The sequence below is a fragment of the Acanthaster planci genome, linkage group LG08 (genome assembly GCF_054643075.1).
Source record: "Acanthaster planci isolate LZ-2023a linkage group LG08, COTS_SCS, whole genome shotgun sequence".
Classification (NCBI taxonomy): domain Eukaryota; kingdom Metazoa; phylum Echinodermata; class Asteroidea; order Valvatida; family Acanthasteridae; genus Acanthaster; species Acanthaster planci.
This window is the reverse complement of record NC_141784.1, coordinates 21,435,947-21,462,898: the sequence shown is the minus strand read 5'-3', so window position 1 is coordinate 21,462,898 and position 26,952 is coordinate 21,435,947. Positions and strand designations below refer to the sequence as shown.

The following is a 26,952-nucleotide window of genomic DNA, read 5'->3' as shown; positions in this document are numbered from 1 at the left end:
GTAAATGCATATCTTGATACATACACTACTGGCAACCCACACACACACTGCATGCTGAACTTTATCAGCCATGAAAAATGATGAAAAAAATGGCCAAAGGTTGAGGCTAACCATGAGGCTTCTGGGCAGGTCCACCCATTTGGGACAGAAGTGTGTGATCTTGCCAGGGCTATGTGGTTTGGCAGAAGGCTTCAAGGACTGAGCTCAGTAGGTAAAGGGCCTGGTTCTCTGCCAGGACCAACCATGATGGATGAACAAGATGCCAAGAGGTGACTTGAAGCTTGCATTCCCTAAAGAAGTGCCAAATGTCTCGAACTCAGGTATCAGGTCAGAAATACATGTACAAGACAGTTTCTTGCTTTGAAAAAGTCTGATGTATGATAGAGTCAACTTTACAACATTTATCACCACACACTTTAACTTCACATCTGTGTTCACTTCTGAGTCAGCTAATCAGCATGTAAAAAATTACACCACCACAAAGCAACCAATGAAAGTGTCCTCATATGGGGTCACAAAACAAGGTGTCTTTCCAAACACCCACTGGGTTAAGCTACTGGTAGATGGGGGTTCTCTAAACCTCGCCTTCACAACCAGCTTCATGTACTGGTACCAACTTCACAATTAAAGTTCCAACTCAAGTCAACCCAGTACACTCTGTATATTCTAATTTAGGAATTCTATAGTTTGAGATGAAGCTAATGTTGGAGAAATATTCATGGGCTAGAATTTGGCCATACACTGTAGTCCACCATCTACCGTGGTACATATAGGTCAATTCATGTCATTGTCTCCATAATTTAGAGCTGATGATAAAATGGTTTTGTTTTTTCTTACTTTACTACTTCTATACAATTTTGGATTTTTATTGAGTCGAGTCATCCTTTTTTTTGTGGACTGTATCAAATGCTATTTATTTTCCATGTCTAACAATGTCAAGTTAATCAAATGACTGTTGTGTAAATCATCCTTATCCAACCTAATTGTCAATTAGAATTCAAATCAAATTAAAGTGAATCAGCAGCTAAGTTACTACTTGTAGTAAAATGTAGTACTGAGCACTGTTGCTTGTAAGAGGACATGACTTTATTGTTCTCTGATGTCATAAGATACAATGGATAAGACAATGTACCATACAGTGCTGTGGCACTATGAATGCATGGCTTTATTGATCTCTGTACAAGTAACAATGCAAGTAACCTAGCCAGAAGTAGTAATTTGTAGCGCTAGGTCCTTCACGCTCAGGCTACTACTTAGTATTTTGCAGTACTGTGTAGTGTAAGCCAAACGATATGCTTGGCGGTTAGGGTTAATAAAACAGTGAGACGGATTATATTGTAATTGTTGAGAGTTTACCTAGATGTACATGTACCCTTTTCTCCACTCAGCAGTTTGATTTTAAAGTAAATTACTAGTTTCCGATTGAATCAAACCACATATATCATGGTATTCTCAGTGCATTCTTAGTTGTTCATGAACCAGCGAAGTTCTGAACAAAGGAGCCTCCATTGCTAAGAAAATTATAATTGGCTTGATGTCTCGTGAAAGTTGAAGCACCAAGAAAATACATACATGTACCACAGATTTCGAGCAATGTGGAAGATTTGGGACAGTACCTGCAGAGCTTGCAAACAATCATGCCCCAGGACTTTGGGATTTACAATGTAGGTGTAAGTTTTATTTAAAATTTGTCTGAAACAATTTCCATCTCAGAAACTGGAAAACATCTTAATGGACCCCTAAGTATCACAAGGGAGCCTGTGTATCTAATTGCATCTTCCCCCACCCACTTGGTCATAATTCTCCTCTTCAACTTCTGAACCCTTCCTCGTATCTCTGCCTTTATCATCAACCTCCCAGGCCAACAGTTAGATTCTTGGAAAAATGCCAACCAGAGGTCACAGGGGGTCACAGGGGAGTACAGCTACAGAAAACCACAACACTGCACCAGCCACCCAACTGTAGTACATGTACATGCACATGTAGTTGTAGGCCCTACAGTATTCAGGTTGCTCACTTTGTCCTATGTCCGTGTGTATTTGCAGTTGAAAAGATCGGGTCAGCAAAACATCTACAGCGCAGGGATCATCTAAAAAAATTAAATTCCCTTAAAGTTATTCTCTAAACCTCTCATTTCCGAAATCTGGAGTACTGAAGTGAATTGTGTGGACTTGGGGGAGGGTAAGGGGTAACTCACTGTAGTTCAATGACCTACTCATTGTTGTGTGCCCCATTTTCATGAAAGATTCTAGGACAATAGTGCATCAAAAAGTTCTCCCCAACTGAAGTTCAGCAGCTATCAAATTTTTTGTTCACTGATCCACTTGTCAAAACATTACCCTACATAAAACACCTCCACTGGTAAACATTGATGATAACAGCAACACCATGGGTTTGTTATGAATAAATATCCCTATTGTGATTTGGCACTGAAATTTAGGAGGTTATGCCATATGTCGGCTCTGTCCAGAGGTCAACAACGCTATCTAAATCATCCTTCTACCTTCCTACATTGCTGGCATTGTTGACAAACTGGAAAGTATGCTGGCCTAGTTGGCAAAGGATTCAAAACAAACAATGTGCATGAATGCAATCATCACTTACAAGAAAAAAAGAACCATGTTCAGTTTATACCAGTTCACTTGGCTCTGAGCCAAAGGGAGATCCTTCCTGAAGTAGAATTCAACTTGTTGAATTATGTTGAATGTGTACATGTACGTATAAATTATGAAAAGTACCATATTAATCAACGAAACCACAGATACATAGGTACATTGTAATTCATCCTTGGATATCTACACTTACAGTGAACATACGGATGCAAAAGTAAGAACATTTATAGTTTCTGCAACATTGTCTCCCAATGGAAAGCCTTTTAATTGCATGCACACTAAATCCTGCATAGCTTGATTACAAATACATGTACATGTACTAGTAACCTAGTCATACTATCACATTCAACAACACTTCATATGTGTACATGTAGGTTAACAATATCACTGCCAATGACATACCACTGATCCATGGCAGTGATCATAACAATAACAGTTTGCAGCACTGTTTACATGGAGCTCAAGTCACAAAGTGCGTGCATGTGCTAGTATGCATTAATGCATCAACTCATGCTTCTGAAGTAGAGAAGAGATTTAAATTTTTGTCATATCTGATCAAGATAAGGCCATTTAATGGAAATATTGTAGTGTCATATCTCATCAAGATGGATTTATCAAGAACTAGGAGAGAACTAGGTAAGCTACATGTAAATGTACAGTGCACGCACCACTCCTTCAAGACAGAGCTTGCAAAATGTCATCATTTACGTCAAGTGAACTGTTATCAAGGAATCCACATTTCTCACAGGACATGTCTGATAAACTCGTTTCTAGCTAAACACGGATCATTCAGTACGGTGCATGTATGATACTGCAGTTCTCAAGGAACAAATTGTATCCTGGCAAGAGGATGATCGTTGAGGGCGCTCCTTGCTCTAACATTTCAGGAGGGCACACTATTTACCCTCTACATTGTAAACTGAAACTTCATGTTAATCATTTGCATTTTCAACCACTTGGATATATTACATACACCATATGTGCACACACAGGGGTCGACATTAAGCGGGCACCCGGCACTTTTGCGTCCAACAAACCATGACTAGCATCTGGTAACCCGTGACAAAGTGAGAGGATGGGCACTGATCCTCTTTGAAGTGATGACACACTTTCTTCCAAAGAAATCATCAAAATATTTCCTGTTGTAGGGTAGGTTCAACAACCTTTCTCACATTAAAACACCTGTTTTATATGATTTACTACTTACATTTGCAAATTTATGAAAAGAACTTCTGTTTTTTTTCACGACATCCCTTGGCATTTCGCTGTCACAGTGGTGAAAACAGTGTGCAAATCTCAATCCATTAAAGGAAATGCTGTGCTGGCTGGTTCCCGCCGCGCTGCGCCCATGCCAAAGAACGTGAGATGGAAATATGCCAACCAGTCTAAACATGTACAGTATGTTCCGGTCGATTATGCTACATCAGCCGTACACGCACACAACCCTACAGCTGCAGGTCGAAACGAAGATTTGCAAAGAAGATTTCTTCAAGTTAATTCACAGAACTTTGTCTCTTGTCTATCCTCTGTGTTCAGGAGTTTAATTTGAGGTGGTTTTGCTCGTACTTGAAGTGAGCGTGTTTCCACAAAATACGTGTATTCTGCTGCGGTACAAGCTTTATTAACCACCCATCTGAATGCATCACACACGCTTACCACATAATACACAGACATTGTTGGCCAGTTTGCTGTCATGATTACCTGACTAGCATTGTGCATTTTGTGAATTGTCTACTGTAGAAATTTTTACAAGGATTAAAACAGGTTTTTATCACTTTTTGAGACAATTTATTGAAGCTTTCGTTCCAATTAATGCCATTCAATTAGCACAGAAAAATTGACCAAAAAAAATTTCCGACCTACCAGCCCTATTTTTGAGAAGCATGTAGTCGAAAGCAGAACTATTAATTTTTTGGCCTAATATGACTTTAACTAAAATAGCTCCTGGGTTCAGTGTAACAGCTGTCGACCCCTGTGTGCACACATCTGTATTCACCATACAGTACATAACTTTCCAATGTTTCATTTAATGTGTAATTTTACAACGCAACCCTGGATAGTCAATGCTGAGGAAAAGGGTTTCAAGTGGAGTGTACATGAAGGGATACAGACCTCCATGATGTCAGCAATATGTGAGGTTTATTCCTTGAACCTGTGCTGTCAACTATGGATGGGAAAGCTGGGAAAAGACAGTTTAAAAAATCAAACCTGCCAATTGGAAATAAATTGCAAAACACACAAGAAGTGATAGCCATGGTACAACATGCAACATTTTTTGAATTTGAAGCATATAATTATTTGTGACAATTACTGAAATGATCTTGCAGAATAACAAACATGTACATGATGCATACTGAGTTTTGTTGACCTTTATTCAAATTTTTGTTCTTTGTGGAAGAAACCAAACAAACTTTTTGACTTTCTCCACACCATTTCCTCGTAGTGTTCCAAGTAAACTAGATCCAAGACAAATTCATCCCATGTCAATTTCTGGCATTTTGGTCAGAAAAGACAGATACGGTACCTTATACTGTACTATAGACCTATACGGTACGGTGCCTTGTACAAGTACATGTTATGTACAGTGTACATGCCTTGTACATTTACATCACCGATATACATGTGTGTACATGTACAAGATAAAATTACATGTATTACAAACAAAACAAGTAAACTTTTTTTGTAACAGATCTTTGTATGGGGACTGCAGAACACAAGTTTGAGTGATCATGGCTTCCTAAGCGCTACTGAAAATGACAAGGAAGTGATTCAGGGCTACATGTACATGAACATGTACTCATTGTAAATGTACCGGTACATGTATGTATGTTGTATCCAAATGTCAATTATGAACAATTCAATTTACAATGGCAACAAAAAAACAGACATCCGTCGGTGCATTCAATACAAAATAATATACTGGTCAATTAATCCAACTTGACGGACTCATTTCTGCTCTATCCACAATAACCTCATGTACATGTACATGTAGAAAGTCATGTACAGTAGGTGCATTTTTATGAACTTCACAGGCCTTAAAATCTCTGGAATATACATTAACAAAGACAATGCTTACATGTACCGGTACATGTACCAGTACATTATGAAAATAGATTTCATCAATGTTCTATTGATGGCTTCATCAATTGTCTAATGAATCTTCATTTTGTTTTGATGGAATACTTAAAGTACACAGTAACCACAAAACTACTCAGTTTTTACCAGTGTATTTCAAGTTTACTTTCAGTTTTATTTCTATTGATTTCATGGACCACTGACTACCACAGCAATACAGTTCTACATGTAGTATCAAAGCTAACGGTAGATAATATCACAATTTCATTGCCAGAATGCAATAATGTCTACAAAAAATTGGAATCCTGACTTTTTGAAAACAAAACCGAATATCAGGATATCAGCAATGTAAAACCTGACACGGTACCGGTACGGTACATGACAGGGCTGAACCTCTTTTTCTGGCTCAACAAATTAAATGGCAAAAGTTTAACCCTCCAACAAGTGTGACATATTAATGGGCAGTATGTTAAGCCAAATCAAATTTCCCTGGTGCTATTATGTTATGTCAAATGCTAAGCTTTAGATAAAAACCACATGGAACCAGCAATTTTCCAGAACAGTACACATGTACTCAAGCACAGACTCAAGCGCAGAGTGTTTACATAGACATGCAGGCTAAATGTTTGCATCTGCTTCAGAACACAGCATGTTGTTGTGGTTTACAAGGTACATGTACATCATGTCAATGTACATGTACATGTAGTGTACCTGTAAGCACACAATCTTGTCCACTATTTTGCTTCTACTTAGGAACATTAATTTACAAGTACATACATGTACTGGGCACTAGTATTTTACCATCACACCAATTATCGCCAATCAAAAGTTCAAGCTTTTGAGAATTCACGAGTGCCGAAGTTTTGAATTCAGAAAGCAATTTATTATTACTGAGTTCACAACATGTACTGTACATGAAACAATCAACAACCGCAGTTCGGCAGTGTGACATGTTCATAGTTTCTTCATACATGCAGATTGGGCTGCCAATACCATGAATATTAATAGTGACTGGTTTTCAAGCAAATTAGAATCAACTGCAGACAGATTACACCAGGAACAAAACAATGATCTGTCCGTTTCAGCTAGTACTGTAGTTGGTAAAAAGCTAGTTCTTTCAACCTATATTGTTTACGCATAAGTATCAGTGAGTTTTTCGATCATGCACACTCATCCTATTGGTGATATCACTTGGGCAGAACTTAACTGCAAAAAAGATTAGCATCTACCTGCACCAATCAATATGCAAACAAAAATTAACATGCATTTTGTAAATACATGTACATGTACAAATCAGGTACCAAATAAACAAACCCAGCTTTCTTAGCTTTCATAGTCAATTCAAAATGGCAAGATTCCCAGATCCCAACCGGAAGTTTAGCTGTATTTGCATTACTAAATCCAAAAGATCGTGCTGACCCCGAACTACTTATTTAAAGCTTGGATTATGTCAAATGACAGCCACTATTCAGAATATAATTTTCGGTTTTCCTGTGACAAAGGCTTAGCTCACAGGCCATCTGAGCTGGAAGCTGATGAAAGATAGTAAATTGAAATCAAAAGGGAAGGAAAATGATGAGTCAATGACACCACTGTGGCCATGAACATGCACTTAACTTGTACATGTACATGTAGACATTCAGATAATACAGTGCTTTATGCATGCATCCTTTATACATGCAGCTAACATAACCTAAAGGGAGGAAACCACTAGCATTAGAGTTACCATAAACAATACTCTAGCCCTTACCAGCTGAACCCAACAAGGTTATGCAGGATTTCAATGGTCCCTAGGGGGTTAGGGTTAGCCATATCACTGTGCATTACTCCTGTGTTACCACAGCATAACTGGCATAACTCACCTACATGTAACCCCATCAAGAAAACACATCTAATCCTCCAACTACCCCCTTCCCTCCCAAAATCATAATTTACCTGCATCAACCTCTCCTGAAAGAAAGCTACAACTGTATAAGTTCGAGGTCTCCCGAAGGTCATGTCAATGTGATGACATGTAAAGTACAGTGCTGGTACCTAGTGGTCATCTTCTGAGTTTATGTAACTTCTTGCCAGGTTGCCATTCCCTTCTCAAAGCTTCTGAAGACAACTTGCTAATGCCTTTTTTTATTTGAAACACTCCCAAAGTTTACTTTTAGTTGCTCGGCTTTTAGAATTTTTGTGTGGCTTTTGTCAGGCGAAATTTTTCTTAGTAGCAATCTTACCTCTGACAACAATCGACACGGCAGGACTACAGAGCTTTCCAAACACATTTGATGCACAGCACTGGTACCCTTCCTTTGTGCCTGGTGCTATCTCTTCACTGAGATTCAGAGACAAGGAACCATTCGGTAGGATCTCTACTGCTCCTGCTTGGCTGGATAACTCTTCTCCTCCTTGTCGCCAGGTTAAATTGATGGGATGTACTCCAGAAACAGAGCAGGGAAGAAGCACAGAATCACCTTGCTGTGCTGTAACACTGGATGGTAAGAACACGAAGTACAACTCAGGGATCGCTGTTGGAATTGATCAAGAAAAAACAAAATCGTTTATCATAATTTGTTCAAATAAACGACTGAAGAAGTACACATAAATTTCAAAATAAAATTTGTGTCAATCAAACACAAGGACTCAAATTTGTGCTTACATGTTAGAGCCAAGAAAACAAATTTGGAAGCTTACTTGAAGGTTTGTGTTTATTTCTATCCTTGCACACTGCACACTTGCAAATGTAGCTTCATGACATGCTACTCCAAATTTCCACAACAGAAATTAATGACAATGTTACGTTCCTCACACGAACATAAGGGGAGCATGAATGAAACGAACATAAGGGGAGCATGAATGTGTTTACACAAAACATCTGACCGAAGAAGTTGGACAACTTACACAAGTGCATAAAAATAAAAGCAATAGTACATGAATTGTCAATATATCTCGATACTTCTACAACTCACAGTTAAAATAATGAATGCTTCATGTTTCTAATCACAATTCCTAAATGCTGAAGTCTTACAGGTATGCTACATTATCATCTCACACAAATGCCTAAGACAAACTGTTAACAAATCTGAATCAAGTCTCAAGCTTGGTTGGTGGTTGGACCTCAGCCTTACCCAACGGAAACAGGAGAAAATTTGTCAAACGTTGGCTTGATTTCTTCATGATTTTTCTCTATCTGATATCAATCACACATTTTTCACACCTTCCCTACTTTCCATACGTACAAATTTACATCCTTTACAACAGTTCCACTGAAAGGAATAATTTAATCAGATTAACTTTCCAAGAATAACAGCCACTTATGATAGTTCAGCTACTGCCTCAGCATAAATGGAAACACAGCAAGGACTGTTTTTTGTTGATATTACAAATTTACATTGGTGTCATGTTACATTGTATTTCTAGCATGACCCCAACAAGAGCTTCTTTTAAGCAGGTAAATTACAAATTTAACAGTCAATATCATAACTAAAGTGATCTGCAATTTTTGAAAGTCTATATCTTTTTGGAAATGCATCAGTGCACGTACAATTGCTTCATAAAGGGCAAAGCAAGAACAAGTTTGAAGTACACGTACATGTAGGAAGTGTACAATAGTATATTTTGCTACTCGTTGGGCCAGCAGCAGCCAATATGAAGTAAACGATATTTAGCCAGCTGCACACAGACATCACCCTCTTTGATGCATTATGTACACAAGTTGGCCTATAAATGATATTCCATTACCTCTGATCCCATTAGATCTTTTGCCAAGTGGATAACGTGTACATCTTGTGAATATTACTGGAGATTTCTCATGTTTGGTTTGAGTCTCAGCCAGCACTATTTTTTTTCCCAAATTTGACTAATATAACAATAATAATAAAGAACACTTACAGAGTGCACCTCGTATCTGCAATCGCACTCAAGGGTGATTGGTCCATGAAAGTAGCAGAGTTCATGATCATTGATGGTCAAGTTTTTACAAATATTCTTCTACTGTTATCATAACCGACTCCAACATTTAATGATTGATTGATTACACGTATTATATTTTCTTCTTCTGATTCGTAGCTCAGGAGGATTTTCTAGTCTAGAGAAAAAAGTCAACAATTGTAAAATGGTCCAATGCCCATCTCCTGAATCATCAAGTCACAATGACAACTCAGCTGCAGAACCAGATTAAGATTTGGTAACAAGTTTTCATCCCATAAATACAGTCACTGTACATGTTCCATATTTATCCAGGGAATTATTCCCTTTAAGTAGCAAGAATGTTTGGAGTAATTTGGAACTGGTGTACACTATTCTGAGTACAACTTGTAACAGTTAAGTCTCCCTTGGCCTCCGTGCAGTAATCAAGTGGAATTTACAGTGTAACAACATTTTGTGTCAATAATCATGACAACGTCAAAAAACATAAAACCACCCACCATCATGACTATGGTGTTGTCGGCATGGTAAAGGATGCAAAGCTTTCCGATTCATTCTGACCCTGAAATGACCAGGTTGGGGACAAAACCACAATCTAGCGATGATGCCAGACTATGCATACGCCACTCATTTGTGCAACAATGACATAATTTTTGACTATTTTTAGATCAGATGACATTGATCTTTTTATTGGCCAAAAACTGCAGTACAAATTGCTCTAATTGATCAAATTTACAGGTAACATGCTACCCAAGATCTAAATGAAACTTTCCTTTCATTTGGTATCTATAAAAGCAGATAGAGGAGATTTTTCGGTCGAATCTTGCACTGGATGTGTCGAATTTGGTAGGCAGGTGAATCGAAATCTGCCGATGAAAACGTTTACAAGAAAAAAATTAAGTTTTGCCGAAGGTTACTTTATAAATGCATGAAAATGTTGCCATTAAAAATCTCCATCTATTCACTGTGGCAAATTTTATGTTTACTGTGGCAATTTCCAAACTAGCGATCAGAACCAATTTTGCCATAGACTCCAACGGTAACCGCAACGGCGGCCATGTTGGCTGCCAGCATTTCAAATCTCGTGATTTTCCCAAAATCGCATGGGAAAATTCCATCATCAAGTGACCTAGTCAAAATGACATCACTGCCACTTGAACAAGTGACATAGGCCTAAGCAGAAAGTAGGAACATCGCTAGATTGTGGTTTGGTCCCCAACCTGATGACCAATCAAAGCTGAAAAACATGCTTTCAGTTTCAATTTCAACAGTCATGGCAGTTCATAGCGAAACTTTAACGGTTCGCCAAGAGGCATAGCAAAGTAATCTACAAAGTGAGTAGTCCCAGTAACCGTAACTTGGACCCTACAAATCACCCTTTTTTAACATTTGGACAATGTCGGGCAATAGTGGTCCAAGTTACTCAGACTACAAAGTGAGAGACAACCAGTGAAACAGACTAAGAGTGGAATTTCTCACAGACCTCGCTACAAAAACAGCATATGGCATTAGTACAAACCAGCAGCCTGAGCAGCTCGCACTCAGGTACAGGCATAGGCCCCTAGCACTGTGACAGGTAAACAAACGCATCCGTTTCCAATGTACATGTACATGTCGGCCTACACGGTAAACCATGCGTACGGCTTACCTTGAGTCTTCCCATCAAACGCGGCGATTGTCACCAAAATCTGTATAACAAATGTTCCAAATAACGGTCTAATTATCATGTTGCTGTCGCTATTGCTTAGACTACATATTCTGATACGCTATTTGCATCGATTCGACGGTGTTCTTTTCGCTTTTCTCCTCAAAGTTTTAGCACGTGGATCTCTCATCAAACACCACAGAACTTCGGCCATTTCTGGAAATGATGGTGCAGTGCAAGCAGCGCTAGCGCTAGCGCGAGCGTTGTACGGTGGCTTAGAACAGACGCACCGGATAACACATGCGCGCGGCGGCAATTTTTTCAACTTGAAGTCTAGAAGTGGAAACGGCGTGTGTTGAGTCCTCATTGGACAGAGTTTGAACAATGTCAATTATGGCACGTGCACACAAAATATAATGCACGCATACCCAAGGATGTGGGAAAATAATATTTAAAGGACCCACAGTGCTTTGCGACGAATTCATTTTGCCTGCTTTGTGTCATGTCACCATGGAGAATAGCCTTATGATGATGGATGATCTATGATACTCGCAGTTGGACAGTTCTCTTCAAGCCAGAGCTGTAATGACTCAAGTCAGTACCTTGACTCAAGTCCGACTCGAGTCGCAATTTTTGGTGACTCGACTTGAGTCCCAACAGTTAAATGATTCAAGTTGAGTCTCTGCAACCAAATGACTCGACTCAACTCGACTTGAATCTCTCATGGAGACTCGACTCGAGTACAAGCTTATAAGACTCAAGTCTCAAAAAAATTAAAAGCAAAATTTTAGTTGGCAAGATACCTGTCACCATAATTTATTTTCAGTCTATATATTTTCAGTATGACTCGACTCAAGTCACCAAATTTAGTGACTTGTTACAATTTGACTCTGCTTCAAGCAAATGACTCCAGTTCTTTTTGTCATACTGTAGAGGTCAGTTGGTCAATTTCTGATAAACTTCATTTTGATTCTAAAGAAAAATAATGACTTAGCACTGAAATCAAGAAGCTAGCTATTCAAATCAAAAATCTTACATTTTTTCATATGTTTTGATCTATTTTATAGTTTATTTACATTTTGTCGCTCTGGGCATTTTATACAGCCTTCCCATTTTTACCTTTTACATGTATTCTTTATTCTTGAATTTTTTCTTTAAAGTAGTATTTAACATTTTCAACAGGATCCTTAATTATTACATGGTGATTTAAAATAAATCCTAAATCTTTTTGAGAACTTTTTCTTCCTTGGCTTGTTTGATGAGAAAGAAAACGCCCTCTAGCGCTTATGTTGGAGCTGCAAAAATGCAACATGAGAGGGCGCTATACTCCTAGTCTTTCTCATCTTTGAAATTTTTTTACAGACCTGCTAATAGTGCTATCGCTAGTGCTAAAAAGTGAAATAATTATGTCAGCGTCCACAGCAACGAACGGAATGTTGTAAGCCCGGCGATAAGCCCTAAGGTTTGAATAATTTTAATGGATGTGCTAGTGAAATTTAAGCGTTTTGATGTTTTTTGTACCTTATCTTCCTCTCTTTACCTTTGAAAGCTGTCGTACGATAGGCCTAACCATGGCCTAACTGAATTCTGAAAGTATAGGGCCTACCAAAGACGATTGATTGGAAATATCTTGAGCAGCAGCATGTTTTTTATTCAGGGAGTGGTTTTGGAACATGCATCTGTTGGGTACAATTACTTGATCTGCACAATTTGTCAATCTAAGGATGGGTTTGCACAGTTACTCCTGTTAACTACACGAGTAGGATGCGTGCGCACTCATATGGCATTAAGCCCTACACCCAGATACAGGGGGTTACTCCCCACATAGCTAGAGTATACTCTTGCTGACCCACAGCGTACTCCAACTGTTCGAGCGCTTAGGAGTATACTTGTGTTAATATAAGTAGCTCGCTCGAACGCACCCTCGTACGATTTGCCAATAGGCCTTAATTACCATGCAATTGAAATAATCAAACAATGATCAGCCAGTGGCAATGGCCTTTTTTCCTTACATCTTGTATTATTCTGTGAAAGATTGTTTGAAAAGAGGGAAGTACATGTAACTAGGTCTCGGCCGAAAGTCAGAGATTTCATAAAGGATTAGACCAAGTACTTGCACGACTCCAAGTCACTACTCCGTGTCACACGGAGTAGTGACTTGGAGTTGTGCAAGTAAGGTCTAACTAATAGTGTAATGTGATCATGATTGACTGATGACACCCAACATATCTGCAAAAGGCTACATACACAATATTAGTTTAGAAGTCCAGAAATGTCAATCTGAAAGAGTTCTCTCCTTTCTAGCTGCAATTGATGCAACAGTCTTGTAAACACTGGTCAATGTATAATCCATTCTTTTCTAATTCAGTTGAACTCATTTCAGTGAAGAAAGTAAGCCCTTGATGAAACCCCTCTAGTCACAGTTTGCCTGCATCAGTTACCATGGAGAATTTCATCCTGTACGATGAGATCTACCGGGATGAGCACTCTATTGTGTACAAAGGGCGTCGCAAAGGTTCGATCAACTTTGTTGCTATCCACTGCATGGACAAGGCCCGACGACCACAAGTGACCAATCGAGTCCGCCTGACCCATGAACTGGACCACCCTAACGTGGTTCAATTCTATGAATGGTATGAGACAACTAACCATCTGTGGCTGGTGGTGGAGTTATGCACAGGTAAGCAAATATCGTCAAATACTGTAAGCCTTTCTTCATTAGCATTTCTTTTTTTATCACAAATTGACAGTTCAATCTTTTACATCATTTACATGTTTTTCATCTTTTAATAAAGATTATGTTCCTTTTCCAGGAATCACAAATACATGTACACCTTTTTACAGGTGTCTTGGTCTCCATTACCCTCATTTTTGACATTGTATCCTAAGAAGTTATAGAAGTTCACTTTACAAAGGACAAATTACCATGTCTCTCAAAACTCTAAACAAATCTATTATGAAAGAGAACAAAGAAAACAAGAATGCAATATTCAGCCTCAAGGATGGAACGGGGAAACACAGGCTGAACATGCAAAAAAAGAGACTGATTGGAGCAGTAAGAATCAATGTCGTTGGAAGCTTCTGCATATCAACTCTCCTCTACATCTCTCAAGTGACTTATTTCCTGTGATTGTTGTCAGGGGGATGTCTCAAACACCTGTTGTTACAAGATGAACATCTACCAGAGAGTTCCATCCGGCGATTTGGTTTGGACGTGGTCAGGGGGTTACATTATCTCCACTCCCTGGGAGTATTGTTCAGTGATCTTCAGCCATCCAAGGTAAGCATGACAGCATAGAATTGAATCAGGTGGGTAATGTAAGAGCCTGGCAGATTGGATGCTGCTTGAGCAACTCGGCTTGTTTCCTCCTCAAGGAATTTGTAAAAGAGGAAATTTAAACAGGATTGGTAAAATGGATAAAAATGTTGATTTTTTTTCTTTCTGCATGAATGACAGATTCTGTTGGACGGCACAGGAATCTTAAAGTTTGATGACTTCAGTCTGTCCAGGGTAGAGGGTGAGGACCTTGATGAGGTGTTTGAGAGCACATTAGGAGAGGATTGTGGGAGTAGTGCTGACAGTTCTGACCAGGGTAATGAGGACACGACTAAGCAAAGAAAAACATTGGGTATGTCCAGCAGATGTTTTCCTGCTACTTGACTTGCTTGGATGTAGAGTTGTAAATCAAGCAAAATGGAACTGTGTTTCAGTTTGAGTTTATCTCTGCTTTGCTGAGAGATTGTTCAGGGCTATAAACTATCTACAAGACAGTGTATTTCCAAACATACAGGGGTACAATTCAGGATGAATGAAATGCTTAAGTGCAGACAGACCTTGTGGGATGTTGCTGCTATGCCGCATTGCACCCAAAAAAGTTGACACTAAGAATGCAAGATCGTTATCCGCTCAGAGCGGAACAAAAGATGGTGTGGTTTTTTTTTACTCACCGAATAGGCGTGCTATGAGGCGTGCAAGTATATGGGCGTTTGACACAGAGCACACTGAATCACGTAACTAATTTATTGCGGCTTGTATGGTCTTTGCGCACACGCAGAACCACCCGTCTTTCTTTTGCCAATTGGGGGTGCACTTCAGCTCGGGAGGATAGTCAACTGTTCTTCTACATTGGAAAACATGTAACCCTAGCTAAGTGATAACCTACACAGCCTTGTTCTCTCATTCCTCGATCACAGGGTCCCCATCTTACCTGGCACCAGAGCTGCTTGAAGGTCAGACTCACTCCATGGCCAGTGACCTTTGGTCACTTGGATGTCTTCTTCATGAGATGTATACGGGGAAGCCTCCTTTCACTGCCGATACGTTCCCTGAATTGGTTGAGAAGGTGCTACACAATAGCTTTGCACAGCCAAGAATCAAAGGTGAAACACTACCCAAGTTTTAAACGTTCCTTTTGTCATAGAAAAGAATAGATAATAGATTATTGACAAACAAGTGCCCAAATGACTGTCATAACTTTACTTTTTTATTAATCCGTTACACAGTTGTGTACAATGTAGGCAGTGGAAGTTACAATAACTTCTTTAACAAACCCATTTATTGCCATGTTTGATGTTATACATTCAATAAGTTAATTTGTAGATTTGGTTTGGAATTTATTTTAACTGAAGTTAATGCAAAGAAAATTTGACATTGTTTACAGGGCCAAGGATTTCCTCCAAACCCTCACCAGATTTCTGCAGTTTGTTGGAAGGACTTCTGAAGAAAGATCCTAGTGAGAGGTACAGAACCAATTTGGGCTTTCTTACCAAATCAGCAAAAGAAAGATATGAACACAGCATTAACAAATGCCTAACTTGTGGTAGGGTTGTTTCCACAAATGTAGATCATAAGATGAAAGTATTAAATCAAATCATAGGCTTACTCTTCTTATGTCTGCAAATGAACCTACAGGATGGACTGGCATAATCTTGTGGCTCACCCCTTCTGGCAAGGAGATCTCCTGATGGATAAGGACAAAGGAGATAATGCTCCCCCAGAGGGAGGGGAGACACAGAAGGAAACAGCTAAATCTAGTGTAGACATGTTGACAGAAACACCAAGTAACATCAAGGTAAACTCTAGATGACGTTTTTCCCTTTGTTTTGAAACTTAACAAATAATAATAGAATTAGTTAGATTAAAGTGAGTTTTTGGGTAATTATTTTGAAGTTGGAATGATCTCATTGCCATTATTTCAAGTCAAGCTTGCTCGGCTATTAACATATTTTAACATAAATAAAATGTTTGGGTCATTTTTTGCGCCTTATGTCCACCTGTGTGACAGCAATATAACCTGATCAGCATTTCTCCTGATGGTCGTCCCATCTCCCGCTCGGGCACATCCAGTCAGCATCATCTGCTTAGAACCTCCTTACAGTCAAGCGGTCTGCAGACCTTCCGCCCACAGTCTACGCCTGAAGCCAGCGATACATCAGCCAAAGAGGCCCAGTTTACAATCAGGTATCATGAAGACTTTGAGACTGAGTCCTTGTCTCTTCAAATCTAATCAGAATCTGTTGTCCCAAAGAAATACCTGCATGTACACGACAACTCGTTCAAATCAGTTCAAGGTCAGTTATAACTGTCATTAAATGGTTCAGATACAAGACATGTTAAGTGAAGCTAATATCATGGTTTTTCCTGTCCTTCGGTAATACATCTGCTTTCTATCCAACATGAATATCACATTTATTTTTAATAATTACCAATTTTTTTTAAATTCTTTTCTTTTATTCCCCCAAACAGTTCACGTCCACAGACCTCCCCTGTTGTTTCTTACGAGACATCAACTGACCCCAAAGAAACCAAACCCCACCCACCACGAAAATCCTCTGGGAGGAAGAAATCCGCTACCAAGGAAAGTAAAACAGGAGGAGGGATGGGAGATGGTAAACAACGGATCAAGTATCATCGAGACCGTCAAATATCCATGGAGGATGAGGGGTCAAAGGTCGAGCTGGTCTTCACCCTGTGGGATCTTACAGTGTCACCCATCATTGATAATGCAAAGGTATGTTGGAGTTACTTAAATGATGAATCAGGTTGATGGAAGTCTTCAAAGTGTGGGTTTGAGTTCTTGTATTACTGAAGCCATTTATCTTCAAAACCTTATAGTTTGCCTCTTCTCATTCCTCACGTTAACACACACGTAGTAAACCTTAAAGCAAAATTTCCCAACACTTTCCAGTCTCTTGTGGAGGAATCTTAACCCGGTCATTGTCAATCCTCTGTGACAGATACAGAAACCAGCTCCTCTGAAATACGACATTAAAAACTTGCCAGTCGCAGTGCCTGCTCTCGAGAAACTGCTGAAGTTCAGCAGGCCTGATTTGCTGCACCAATTAGACGGTCTGGCCGATGCCCTGGGCAAGATGAATGACAAAACAGCAAGCGGACAGAGGTCAAAGGTCCAGTTCTTGAACTACATCGCAACTGTCTGCAGTAATGGAACATTAGGGGCAGTGGTGATCAAATCTAACTTGGTACGCCAAGCAGCTTTTCCATATGAAGTTGGTTTGTGAAGACAGGCATTAAATTTGAAGTTACCTAACGTTGGATTGTTTATTTCTTCCTCTTGCATTTCAAGGCACACCTCCATAGGGTGGTTGGTACAGGCATAAATATTGGTGATATTTTGAGTATCTAGCTTAAACGTTGAGAGTGAAATCATTCTATATTGATATTTTGAGTATCTAGCTTAAAAGTTGAGAGTGAAATCATTCTACTGAATGCACTTGTTTCTTATTTGAAGATTCCGTCCTTGCTACAGTGCCTGAAAGCCAATCAAGCATTAGAAGTGTAAGTGACAGTAATGGCTTGAGCAGTTTATTCTTGCTTCAGGACAAAAACTTACAACTGTTTTCTGTCAGGAGTTTACAACTCAACAGATAGGCATTGCAATCAAGTACACAACTCTGACAAATGTACCTAGGGAATTTCTTCCTTGCACTCCATTCGAATGCTGTGAATTCCCTGTAAAAGCAAGTTCCATGTAGAAAGCAAGATTGGTCTTTCCTTGTTCCGTCATGCTTGCTTATAAGCAGACATTTTCTTGAGAGATCACCTAGTGTTCTCAGGCTATAGGAACAGCATATATACTATAGCTTCATTTCCATCATTTGCTAACACTCAAATGCCTTTTCCTCAAAGATGCTGTGCATTTGTGCACATTCAATCAAAACATTCTAAATTTTGAGGCATTGCTATTAAAATGTGACTACCTTGCTTAACGAAAAATATCTTACGGATATTGTTCTTTTTTAGTCGTTGTCGGGCTGGTCGTGTCCTTGGTCTTCTAGCTCTCAACATGGAGGAACTAGAGGAAGATGTTCAACTCACAGAGGTAAGAGTAACCTTTGTCTCCAGCCCTAACCCAAGTCCAGCAAAGCCGACAATCAGGCCTTATAGAGTTGATGGATTCAGAACTGTACTCCCCAGCTTTTCAAACTGTGTATAAACTTAATGTCTTAATTTTGTTTCAAGTATAAAGGCTCTAAAGGCCATTGGGGTACCATCAAATGCTTTTTTGTTGGCTATTTTACACTAACAGGTCTTTACTGCTTTGACGGAAGTCATCCGAGACAACACCCGCAACTCCAAGCTGAAGCAGGGAATGTTGCCAGCTCTTGGAGAGCTTCTCTTCCTTGTTGCAACCCAAGAAGAGCAGAAAGGATGCAGCGTGGAGGCTTGGACTGTCCCTGCAATTACCTACACGATGCTGGCAAGATGCATCCGAGAAGGGGTAGGAAAATACATGTAGTAGACTTATACTTCAGGATAATTTCCAATTTTCCTGCATGTATTTCCAGAAACATCTTAAAAGCACTCAGAAAATACAGTTACATGGCAGCAAATCATATGGCGTGCTTCCAATTCACCTGGGGTTTCACCCACCTGAACTTATTCCATTATGTCTCTGTGTTATCATTGTCGACATATGACAAGTCTCATCATTCCTGTTTCATTTGTCCCACAGGAGGATTCCATTGTCCAACATAATGCAGCCAAGAGCATTGAGAATGTTTGCTCAACCATGGGCACCCACAGTCAGAAGTTGGCAACCAGCGAGACAGGCCACATCTTGTGGCATCTCTTCAATCATTCTACAGCAGACGCCCTCAAGATCACCGCCATCTCTGTAAGTTTAAGCTATTATCACTTTTAAGTCTGACGGTAATGAGATTGTTCAGCGACAGCTGTTACTTAGGACAACTTTGTTAAACAGATCAATTGTCAATTAAAGAAATATCCCATGCTACTTAAAGCCAAAATTCAAACCCTAAACCTCTGTAAGGGACACTCCACTTATGGAGCTATATATATATCCTGCATTTTCTGGTAGTCTTTACGACTCCATGATGATGAGCTTTTAGTAGCTGAAAAGAGCAATCAGTACAACATGTTGCATTCCTTGACTGAGTCCGTAGCTTTATCTCTCATTCTCTTCCTACTCTACAGGCCCTGTGCCGACTGACCAGGCAGTCTGTCTCCATCTTCCAGAGTGTCATCGATAAAGTTGGACTGCCTAACGTGCTTGAAGCCTTGGCGGTCAATATCACCAAAGTGCAGCAGGCATTGGCCACTATGTTTGCTGCTTTGTTGATGGAAGGCACTCACATTCAGCGACTTGTACAGGACAAGGTCTGGTAACGCTGTCTGACGGCTTAGTTTGAGTCACCCATAATGCATTGCGTTTCCACCCAAGAGTTGGTAACAGCTGTCTCAATTGAAATTTTGTTGAAAGTCTTTGTTTTCACAGAAGTCTGCATCATTTGTATTTTTAAAGAACCAGGCTTTTTTTTTACTCTTGAACAAGATGAAACTGAGATTGTGTGTTGATGGTGCTGAATTTGAGACTATCCTTATTTGATTTTATTTATTCATGTTAATGTCTGCTGAAGTTCTTGAAAGCAATTTGGAATGTTATCACCACATATGCATCTCTTTTATAATTCTCAAATTTGTGTGGATTTGGTTAAATTTCCTGTGGTTTTTATTTTGTTGTTGTATACTAATTCTTATATTTTGCTCAATTTTTGACTCCTTCATGTATGGTTTGCCCTACTGCCTCAAATCACATTGTTTCTTTTCCATGCTGCTGGATGAACTCTGACCTTTCACCCTTGGTCTTAACTAACCCTTGCTCACCTTCCCTCACCAGAGTGCTGAGGTAACATAGCTCAGCTTTTATGCACATTCAAAGCTTCTGCACATGCTAGCCCTATTCTTAGAGTAGTTTTTTTTTACTTTTTACAAGTCTATGTATGATTTTTAGCTTGGTTAGCTAAACCATCTAGTCCTGTTTTCAAAACTTTTGTTTTAGATCAGCATGTGGTTTTTTCATGTGGCATGAGAGGATCTTTGGGCTTAGAACAGACTGATGTGCTAGGAACTTTAGAGGGCACTGAAGCCATTGTAGTGGTTACACACCCCTAGCCCTATAGGCTATCCATAGAATTAGTAATATTACTATTCATGAAGTCACATCCATGTATACTACACTAGTGCTTTCATTTGGTGTCAAATTGTAGAAGTCATATCAACAATGACTCATATACACTACCTGTCACAATCTAACACCAGGTACTGTGAGTTTACATTTTGGATAAACTTCAAAGGATTTCTCATTGGGCAGACATGGGAAACTTGGTGTCTATAAGATGTAATGCCAGTTGATGATAGGTTGAGCAGACCAATTCTGTCAACAAGGCCATCACAGGTCCCTGCAAATTCATCACAACTCCAGTCATAAGTCAAGTTACAAGCTTTTAAAACACTGTGATGAAAGCATACCTTGGTTAAAGTTCATCGTGTTACTTGTGACAGGACTTGTGTGATAGGACTTGTGTGACAGGACTCGTGTGAGAGGACTTGTGTGATAAGTCTTGTGTGACAGGACTTGTGTGACAGGACTTGTGTAGTAGGACTTGTGTGATAGGTCTTGTGTGACAGGACTTGTGTGACAAGACTTGTGTGATAGGACTTGTGTGACCGGACTTGTGTGACAGGCTTGTGGATAATGAACTGAACTACAACACTGTAATATATAGCCAAATGAAGTCATGTGTGAAGTGATCATGTTGCATAGCATGTGAGAAACCCTTCGGCTTATCCATGTGAATGGAATTCAATTGAAACATGTACTGTGGTAGTTTGATTTGAAATACATGCACAGCCAACCACATAATAGAAAAAGAGTCGATGTCATAAGATCCAGTGCCTGACAATAAGTTTGTAACTTGCCTTGTCTTTCTCATTCTCCAATGACAGGATTTCATTCTTCGGATCATGAAACTGCTGGACAGCCCCTCTATGTTGATCAGAGCAAAGGCAGTCTTGGTGTTACTGGAGGTGACAAATACCAATATGGATATGATACATGTAGCCTGCCAAGCAAGGTACGTCATAGACTGGATGCAAGGTCAGATTTAGAACTAAACTTTAGGGAGTGGCAAAATTTTTTTGGGGGGGATGAATTTGGAAATTCTTTCATGTAACCATTTTCATGGCCTTTCTGAGGGGTAATTCTATGATTTGGCGGGTTTTTAACATGCTTTTGCGAGGCAGAGAAATGACATAGGCCAAAATCGTCTTTCTCTCATTATTAAAAAAAAAAGCTTTAGCTCCATTTGTTTTGGCTTTTTTTCAGGGGGAGGAGCAATGGCCCCTCTTTCCCCCTGGACCCACCTGGATACCTGTTATTACTCTTCGTTCTTACTTGGAAGGAAAAGAAATCTTATTTGTTGCACTCTTAGAGCTGCAGATTTTATTGATATACCTTTCCAATTTTTATCTTTTGAAATAGGCTTGTCATGTACATTGAGCGTGACAGTCGTCGACAGCAAACAGGTGGAAATCAAGGCCAGGCTAGCTACCTGTCCAAATGTTTGGACCTAATCACTAACTACCTGGTTGACATTGTGCCTCAGATCTTAGGTAAAGGACTAGTTCCATCAAAATTTGAACCCCTTTCAACCCTCCAGACAGTTTTGGCTCAAAAGCCCCCTGAGCCAAACTCTCTACAGCAGACCTGTGACACCTCCTCATTGGGCTTTTCAATTTTAATCGTGCAAAACATATACTTGAAAACATAGCGTGGTGTTGCTAAAGTCATGTATAAAGTAACAGTTCTCAGAATTGTTTGAGACGACAGTTTTGCTATTGCATCAAGTTTTCAGCAGCAATCATTGATGAGGTTGTATGTTTGCCCGGCACCCATTAACTTCTCTTTGTTTGAATTCCAGGCGATGCCATATCTTCGTTGAATGCCGTGGCTGGACGTAAGCACCCATCTAGCATCCAAGCCAAACAGCTGAAGACGAGCCTGCCTCTGGTTCCTGTTGCCTTGCATCTGGTGACCAGTCAGGTGGAATATACACACTTGTTCATCACTTCTTGTAGTGCCTTGCCTAGGTCAAAATGTACAGCCGACTTTAAAAGTGCTTAATTTAAATAAGTTATTATCATTGACTTGCTAGTTCACCTGATTGATAACTGCTTATAATCTTGCCGCTTCTTCTCTCAGATCTTTCGGGCCAGAATTATCGGGGAGAAGTTCCTTGAGGACATTGGCGACCTTCTGGCCCATGTCCAGTCTCTGGACAGTGGAGATACAAGCATCGAACCTGCAATAGGTAAGCCAAACGAAAACCGAACATATTTTTTCCAGAACATTTCTTTGTCCACCATCAACTTGTCTTGTACTTTTTATGCAGGTACATCAGGAACCACAGATTTTATCAAGACAGTGTTGTCCATCCTAGAAGCTGTAGCTCAACATCCTTGTATATTAATGGAGTACCACAGCGTGATCATTGAAAATATCTTGCCTGCCCTTGCTTCACTGGTATCCAGCGACAATGGTAAGCCCATTAAGCTGTAACTTCTAGAACTAGAACTATAAGTTCTGCACTCCGAAACAGGCAAAAACGAGCTCCTTGCCGTTGTCTTGCGCAAAGAGCAGCTTGAACTCACTTGCTACAAATCTCCTGCTTCTCGATATCATAACTCTCAACCTTTCTTTAACACATATCCAAGCTGTGAGGTTAGATATATTGTGGTATGCTTGCAGTTTGATGGTGTCTCAGATTAGGATAATGAGCAGTCTTCATATTTTCTGAGGGGGTGTCGAAAAGTGGAAAAGCAAATAACACTGACCAGGTGATAGTAAACTCTCAGTAAGTGCTCTGCCATTCTGTCGACAGGTGATACCCGCATTTTCTGCCTACGCCTGTTTGCTGAGATCACTTCCCTGTACCTGACGCATGATCAGCTGACTGAAGAGCACCCTCTAACCAACCCCAAGCTCCTGGAGGAGATCATTGGGGACCGGTTCCTGCCTCATGCTGAGCAGATCCTTTTGGATCCAGACCCAGTGCCAGTCTATGGTTTAAAGCTCCTGCTGGCATTGATTGAGAAAAGTCCCGCTTATATCAAGTATGTCAAACCCAAAAAAGTGTATCTTGATCTCCCACATTGAGTAGAAATAACAGAAGATAGGGATTATCGAAGGTGATGGACTGTGCATTCACTTGAAGCGAAGAACTTAGAACTTTACATCAGCCAGAAATGAAAGTTCCCCTGGAAAAGGCCAGTTTCATTTTGTTCATTCCAAACTAAGATGACACAGTGGCACTGTTATGTGGGTTTACTTACCACAGATAACAAGAATATCAGGTGAAACATGCCAGATTCCACTTAAGGCCTGATAACTGCAAGTATGTTCAAAACGAGAGATAAATGAAGGATTTTCTGAGACTAAAACTTCTCCTTTTTTGTTTGTTAGGCGTGTGGAGGAATTGGACTTATATCCTGTCTTCTTCCAAGTTCTGCTGGATCACCAGAATGCACCAATCAGCAGTGCCATTAGAAACCTTGTAGGAATCTTTCACTGTTTGGTTAGTCATAAAGACACCAACATGAAGGCATTGTATGATCAAGGTAAGGAGTCTTCTGATTGGCCCACTGCAAAAGTTTCTAATCACTGATTGGTCGAAAGTATTTACATTGAAAGATATTACCATGGTATCATGCCTCTTTAGAATTAATTGGACACCTTTAAATTTGGGGCTTAAAAGGAAGAAGTTGTTCATAAATTCATCCCTGTGCAATATTGATCCTGTTTTTTATCACGTTGAAGAACTGTTGCCGTGATTTCAATTCACATACGTGCATTCTCTTTACAAACCCTGAAGTGAAAATTCCTGCATAAAGACTAAAGATATCTTTTGCTCTGTGATCTTTCAGGAACTGCGCTTGCACATTGACAGAGTTTTTACTTTTCAATGCTCTTTCTGTTGTAGGCACTGTGGACCACTTGTGTAACCTGTTACAGCAAAGCGTGAATATCTACATGGACTCCAATGATAACACAGACACAAAGAGTGTACAGTTGTTGCTTACCAGCTTGCAGGATACCATCCTGGTACTTCTGAAATATGTGGCTGCTGTGGTCCGACAGGTCTTGCAGGTACTGGAAAATGTCATCTGTAACTTAACCAAATGTCATCATATTATTACTGAAAAAGGTGTGATGCAATCTGGACACAGGATACTATAGCTTCACTTCCATCATTTGCTAACACTCAAATGACTTTTCCTCAAAGATGCTGTGCATTTGTGCACATTCAATCGAAAATATGCCCCACACACTGAGAACCAGGCATACTGTACACAGTTCTGTATTAAGCGTCTTCAGGCACTCCCAAGGATAATTCCTTTATTGGTTGAAAACAGGCCAAGAAGTCTGGTGTTGAGGCGGACACTCAGGGTGCAGAGTCATTGCTCCTGAACAACAAACCCTTTGTGGAAGTCACGGCGTGCTTCATGCAGTTGGTAAGAAAATCAGAATTTCTTTAGAGTTGCACAGACATGAAGATGAACTAAACCTTGACAGAAATTATACAAGCAAAACTTTTTCAGCTTTCAACCAGAAAATTCCTTGTATGCCATACCTTGGTATTTTCTTCCCTGTTGTAAAAGTTCCAAAATCTTATTTGTTTCCAGATTTGCAGCAAGGAGAGAGACATCAAGCATACAGCCTGTGAATGCCTCTCTCTTATCGCTCAGTTATTTGGGGGCGAATATAAAGACACAATGTCCTTGGATAACATGGACTGCCTTGCCGTGGCTTTGCCCAAATCTGATGCCAAGAGACAAAAGTTGCTCCTGAGGTTCATCAAGAGAGTGGTACGTCTCAATGATGCTAACATCACAAGAAACATTGACATCTGTGTTCTTGCCTAGCTGTGGATTAAACGTCTATTGTTATAATGATTTTATTTCAGATATCGACAGAGAAACAGCACGCCGACATGTTACGGGAGCAGGGTCAAGGGTTATGCGCAGCATTGCAGAACATGGTGCAGACAGCTAGCTCACATGCCGATGTTGCCGTGTCATCGTTAGCAGCAGATGTGCTGAAAACTGCTGGAGTCAAAGTAAGCTGAAAGGCTTGGCATTTGGCTTGTAAGACTCTGCATCACATGTGTCTGTCATAGCTTGCCTTACAAATCTGGAACATGTATCATAATCAGCTCGTGTCTTGAAGTTTATAAAAAGGTCCTCATTGCAGACATTACTAAGGTTTCCAGTGTGACGGCTTACAGTGAAAATCATTCATGATGTAATAATTTTATGAATAAAAATCAGACATTACTACAAAAATAAATGACTGGCAAAATGCTTCAGTTTGATCAGTTCAACAGCGTTGTCAGCCAAAAATGTCTTGTAGATGACTATGTGTGGCCTTTTCATAAGAGTGTGGTTTGGTTTAAATGCATGAGATAAGTTTTCAATGGAATGTGTACAAATACATAGATTCAGCAGACTTGGTTGCTTAGCCTGCTTGCACAGTGCAGTGTCATTGATATGAAATATCCAGATTAAGAATTTATCAAGAACCATGGTCTTTATTTAAGAGAAATACTTGGGTTTGTGTTTGAAGGGCTTGGGTTTGTGTTGAAGGGTTTCGGTTTGTGTTGAAGGGATTTAACAAAAACAATGTTTTGTACTATTTTATTTCTCATTTGGAAAATTACAAAAAATTTGAGCGGATTTGTATATTTAATGTCTTGAATAGTCTATTGAAATGCTCTTCATGCAAGTATATTTATCATTAATATTGTCATTCCATTATTTTTCACATATTAAGCTTTGTATATAATGTCATTTCATCAAATGTTAGATACCAGTAATTCATCTATTTCTTCTGATTTCTAGAAATAAATTATAGCAGCTTTATTTGCAAATCTCAGCGTGGGCTGTATATATTAATTGGCTCTTTTGAACTTTGTTTACGGTGTTCAATACCGTCAGCAAGACAAAGGAAAGATGAATAGAAACGACTTCAGGTTTTAGTCATTAATCTTGCAATCTTTCCTTTTCAAAAGAACTTAGGAATTTTTTCAGTAGTTGTTTCAGTAGTCTGAGCTGTGCAAAAACTCTGACTGATATTTGTTTATTCTGCTTGGAAGTGCATCATTTATTCTTCCGAACCGACTTCTTATAAACTTTCATGTACATCCTCTAAACTAATGAATCTTATTAATGAGACATGTTTGTCCATGTAAACTACAGTAGGGACTATCTGTGGCCAAAGGGAACTGAATCTTGCATTTCACAATTACCAGAGACACATGGCTTGCCTTATAGACAAAGTTCAAAACATGTTGAGAGAAAGATTATCACAAGTAAATACTTGTGGAAGA

The 26,952-nt window shown here is 39.6% G+C and overlaps 2 protein-coding genes across 4 annotated transcripts in view; one reads left to right on the top strand and one right to left on the bottom strand.

The window, feature by feature from the left end:
- LOC110974756 (protogenin B-like) overlaps positions 1 to 11,488 on the bottom strand; it is a 44,297-nt gene extending 32,809 nt beyond the window's left edge. Inside the window, exons 1-2 of the mRNA XM_022226612.2 lie at positions 11,248 to 11,488; positions 7,910 to 8,200 (exon numbers count right to left, since the gene is read on the bottom strand). Of these exons, the coding sequence (XP_022082304.2) occupies positions 7,910 to 8,200; positions 11,248 to 11,326 (370 nt within the window). The 5' untranslated portion in view covers positions 11,327 to 11,488. The remainder of the gene's footprint in view (positions 1 to 7,909; positions 8,201 to 11,247) is intronic.
- Positions 11,489 to 12,576: 1,088 nt separating this feature from the next.
- Positions 12,577 to 26,493, top strand: LOC110974741 (inactive serine/threonine-protein kinase ULK4-like). 3 transcript variants are annotated; one of them, XM_087139880.1, is made up of 26 exons: positions 12,577 to 12,706; positions 13,613 to 13,924; positions 14,385 to 14,524; positions 14,702 to 14,873; positions 15,439 to 15,624; positions 15,906 to 15,984; positions 16,157 to 16,316; positions 16,530 to 16,705; positions 16,991 to 17,255; positions 17,482 to 17,727; positions 17,997 to 18,043; positions 18,509 to 18,587; positions 18,795 to 18,986; positions 19,221 to 19,382; positions 19,703 to 19,885; positions 21,515 to 21,642; positions 22,050 to 22,180; positions 22,489 to 22,610; positions 22,770 to 22,878; positions 22,969 to 23,106; positions 23,449 to 23,680; positions 24,030 to 24,184; positions 24,547 to 24,713; positions 24,980 to 25,078; positions 25,250 to 25,432; positions 25,531 to 26,493. In XM_087139880.1, the coding sequence occupies exons 2-26, from the start codon at positions 13,687 to 13,689 to the stop codon at positions 25,690 to 25,692; spliced, it is 3,951 nt and encodes a 1,316-aa protein (XP_086996006.1). In that variant the 5' UTR covers positions 12,577 to 12,706; positions 13,613 to 13,686; the 3' UTR covers positions 25,693 to 26,493. The 3 variants fall into 3 exon arrangements, with proteins under 3 accessions (XP_086996006.1, XP_022082281.2, XP_086996005.1); XM_022226589.2 differs by having other exon boundaries at positions 22,960 to 23,106; XM_087139879.1 differs by having other exon boundaries at positions 12,584 to 12,706; positions 13,662 to 13,924; positions 22,960 to 23,106.
- Positions 26,494 to 26,952: the final 459 nt, after the last annotated feature.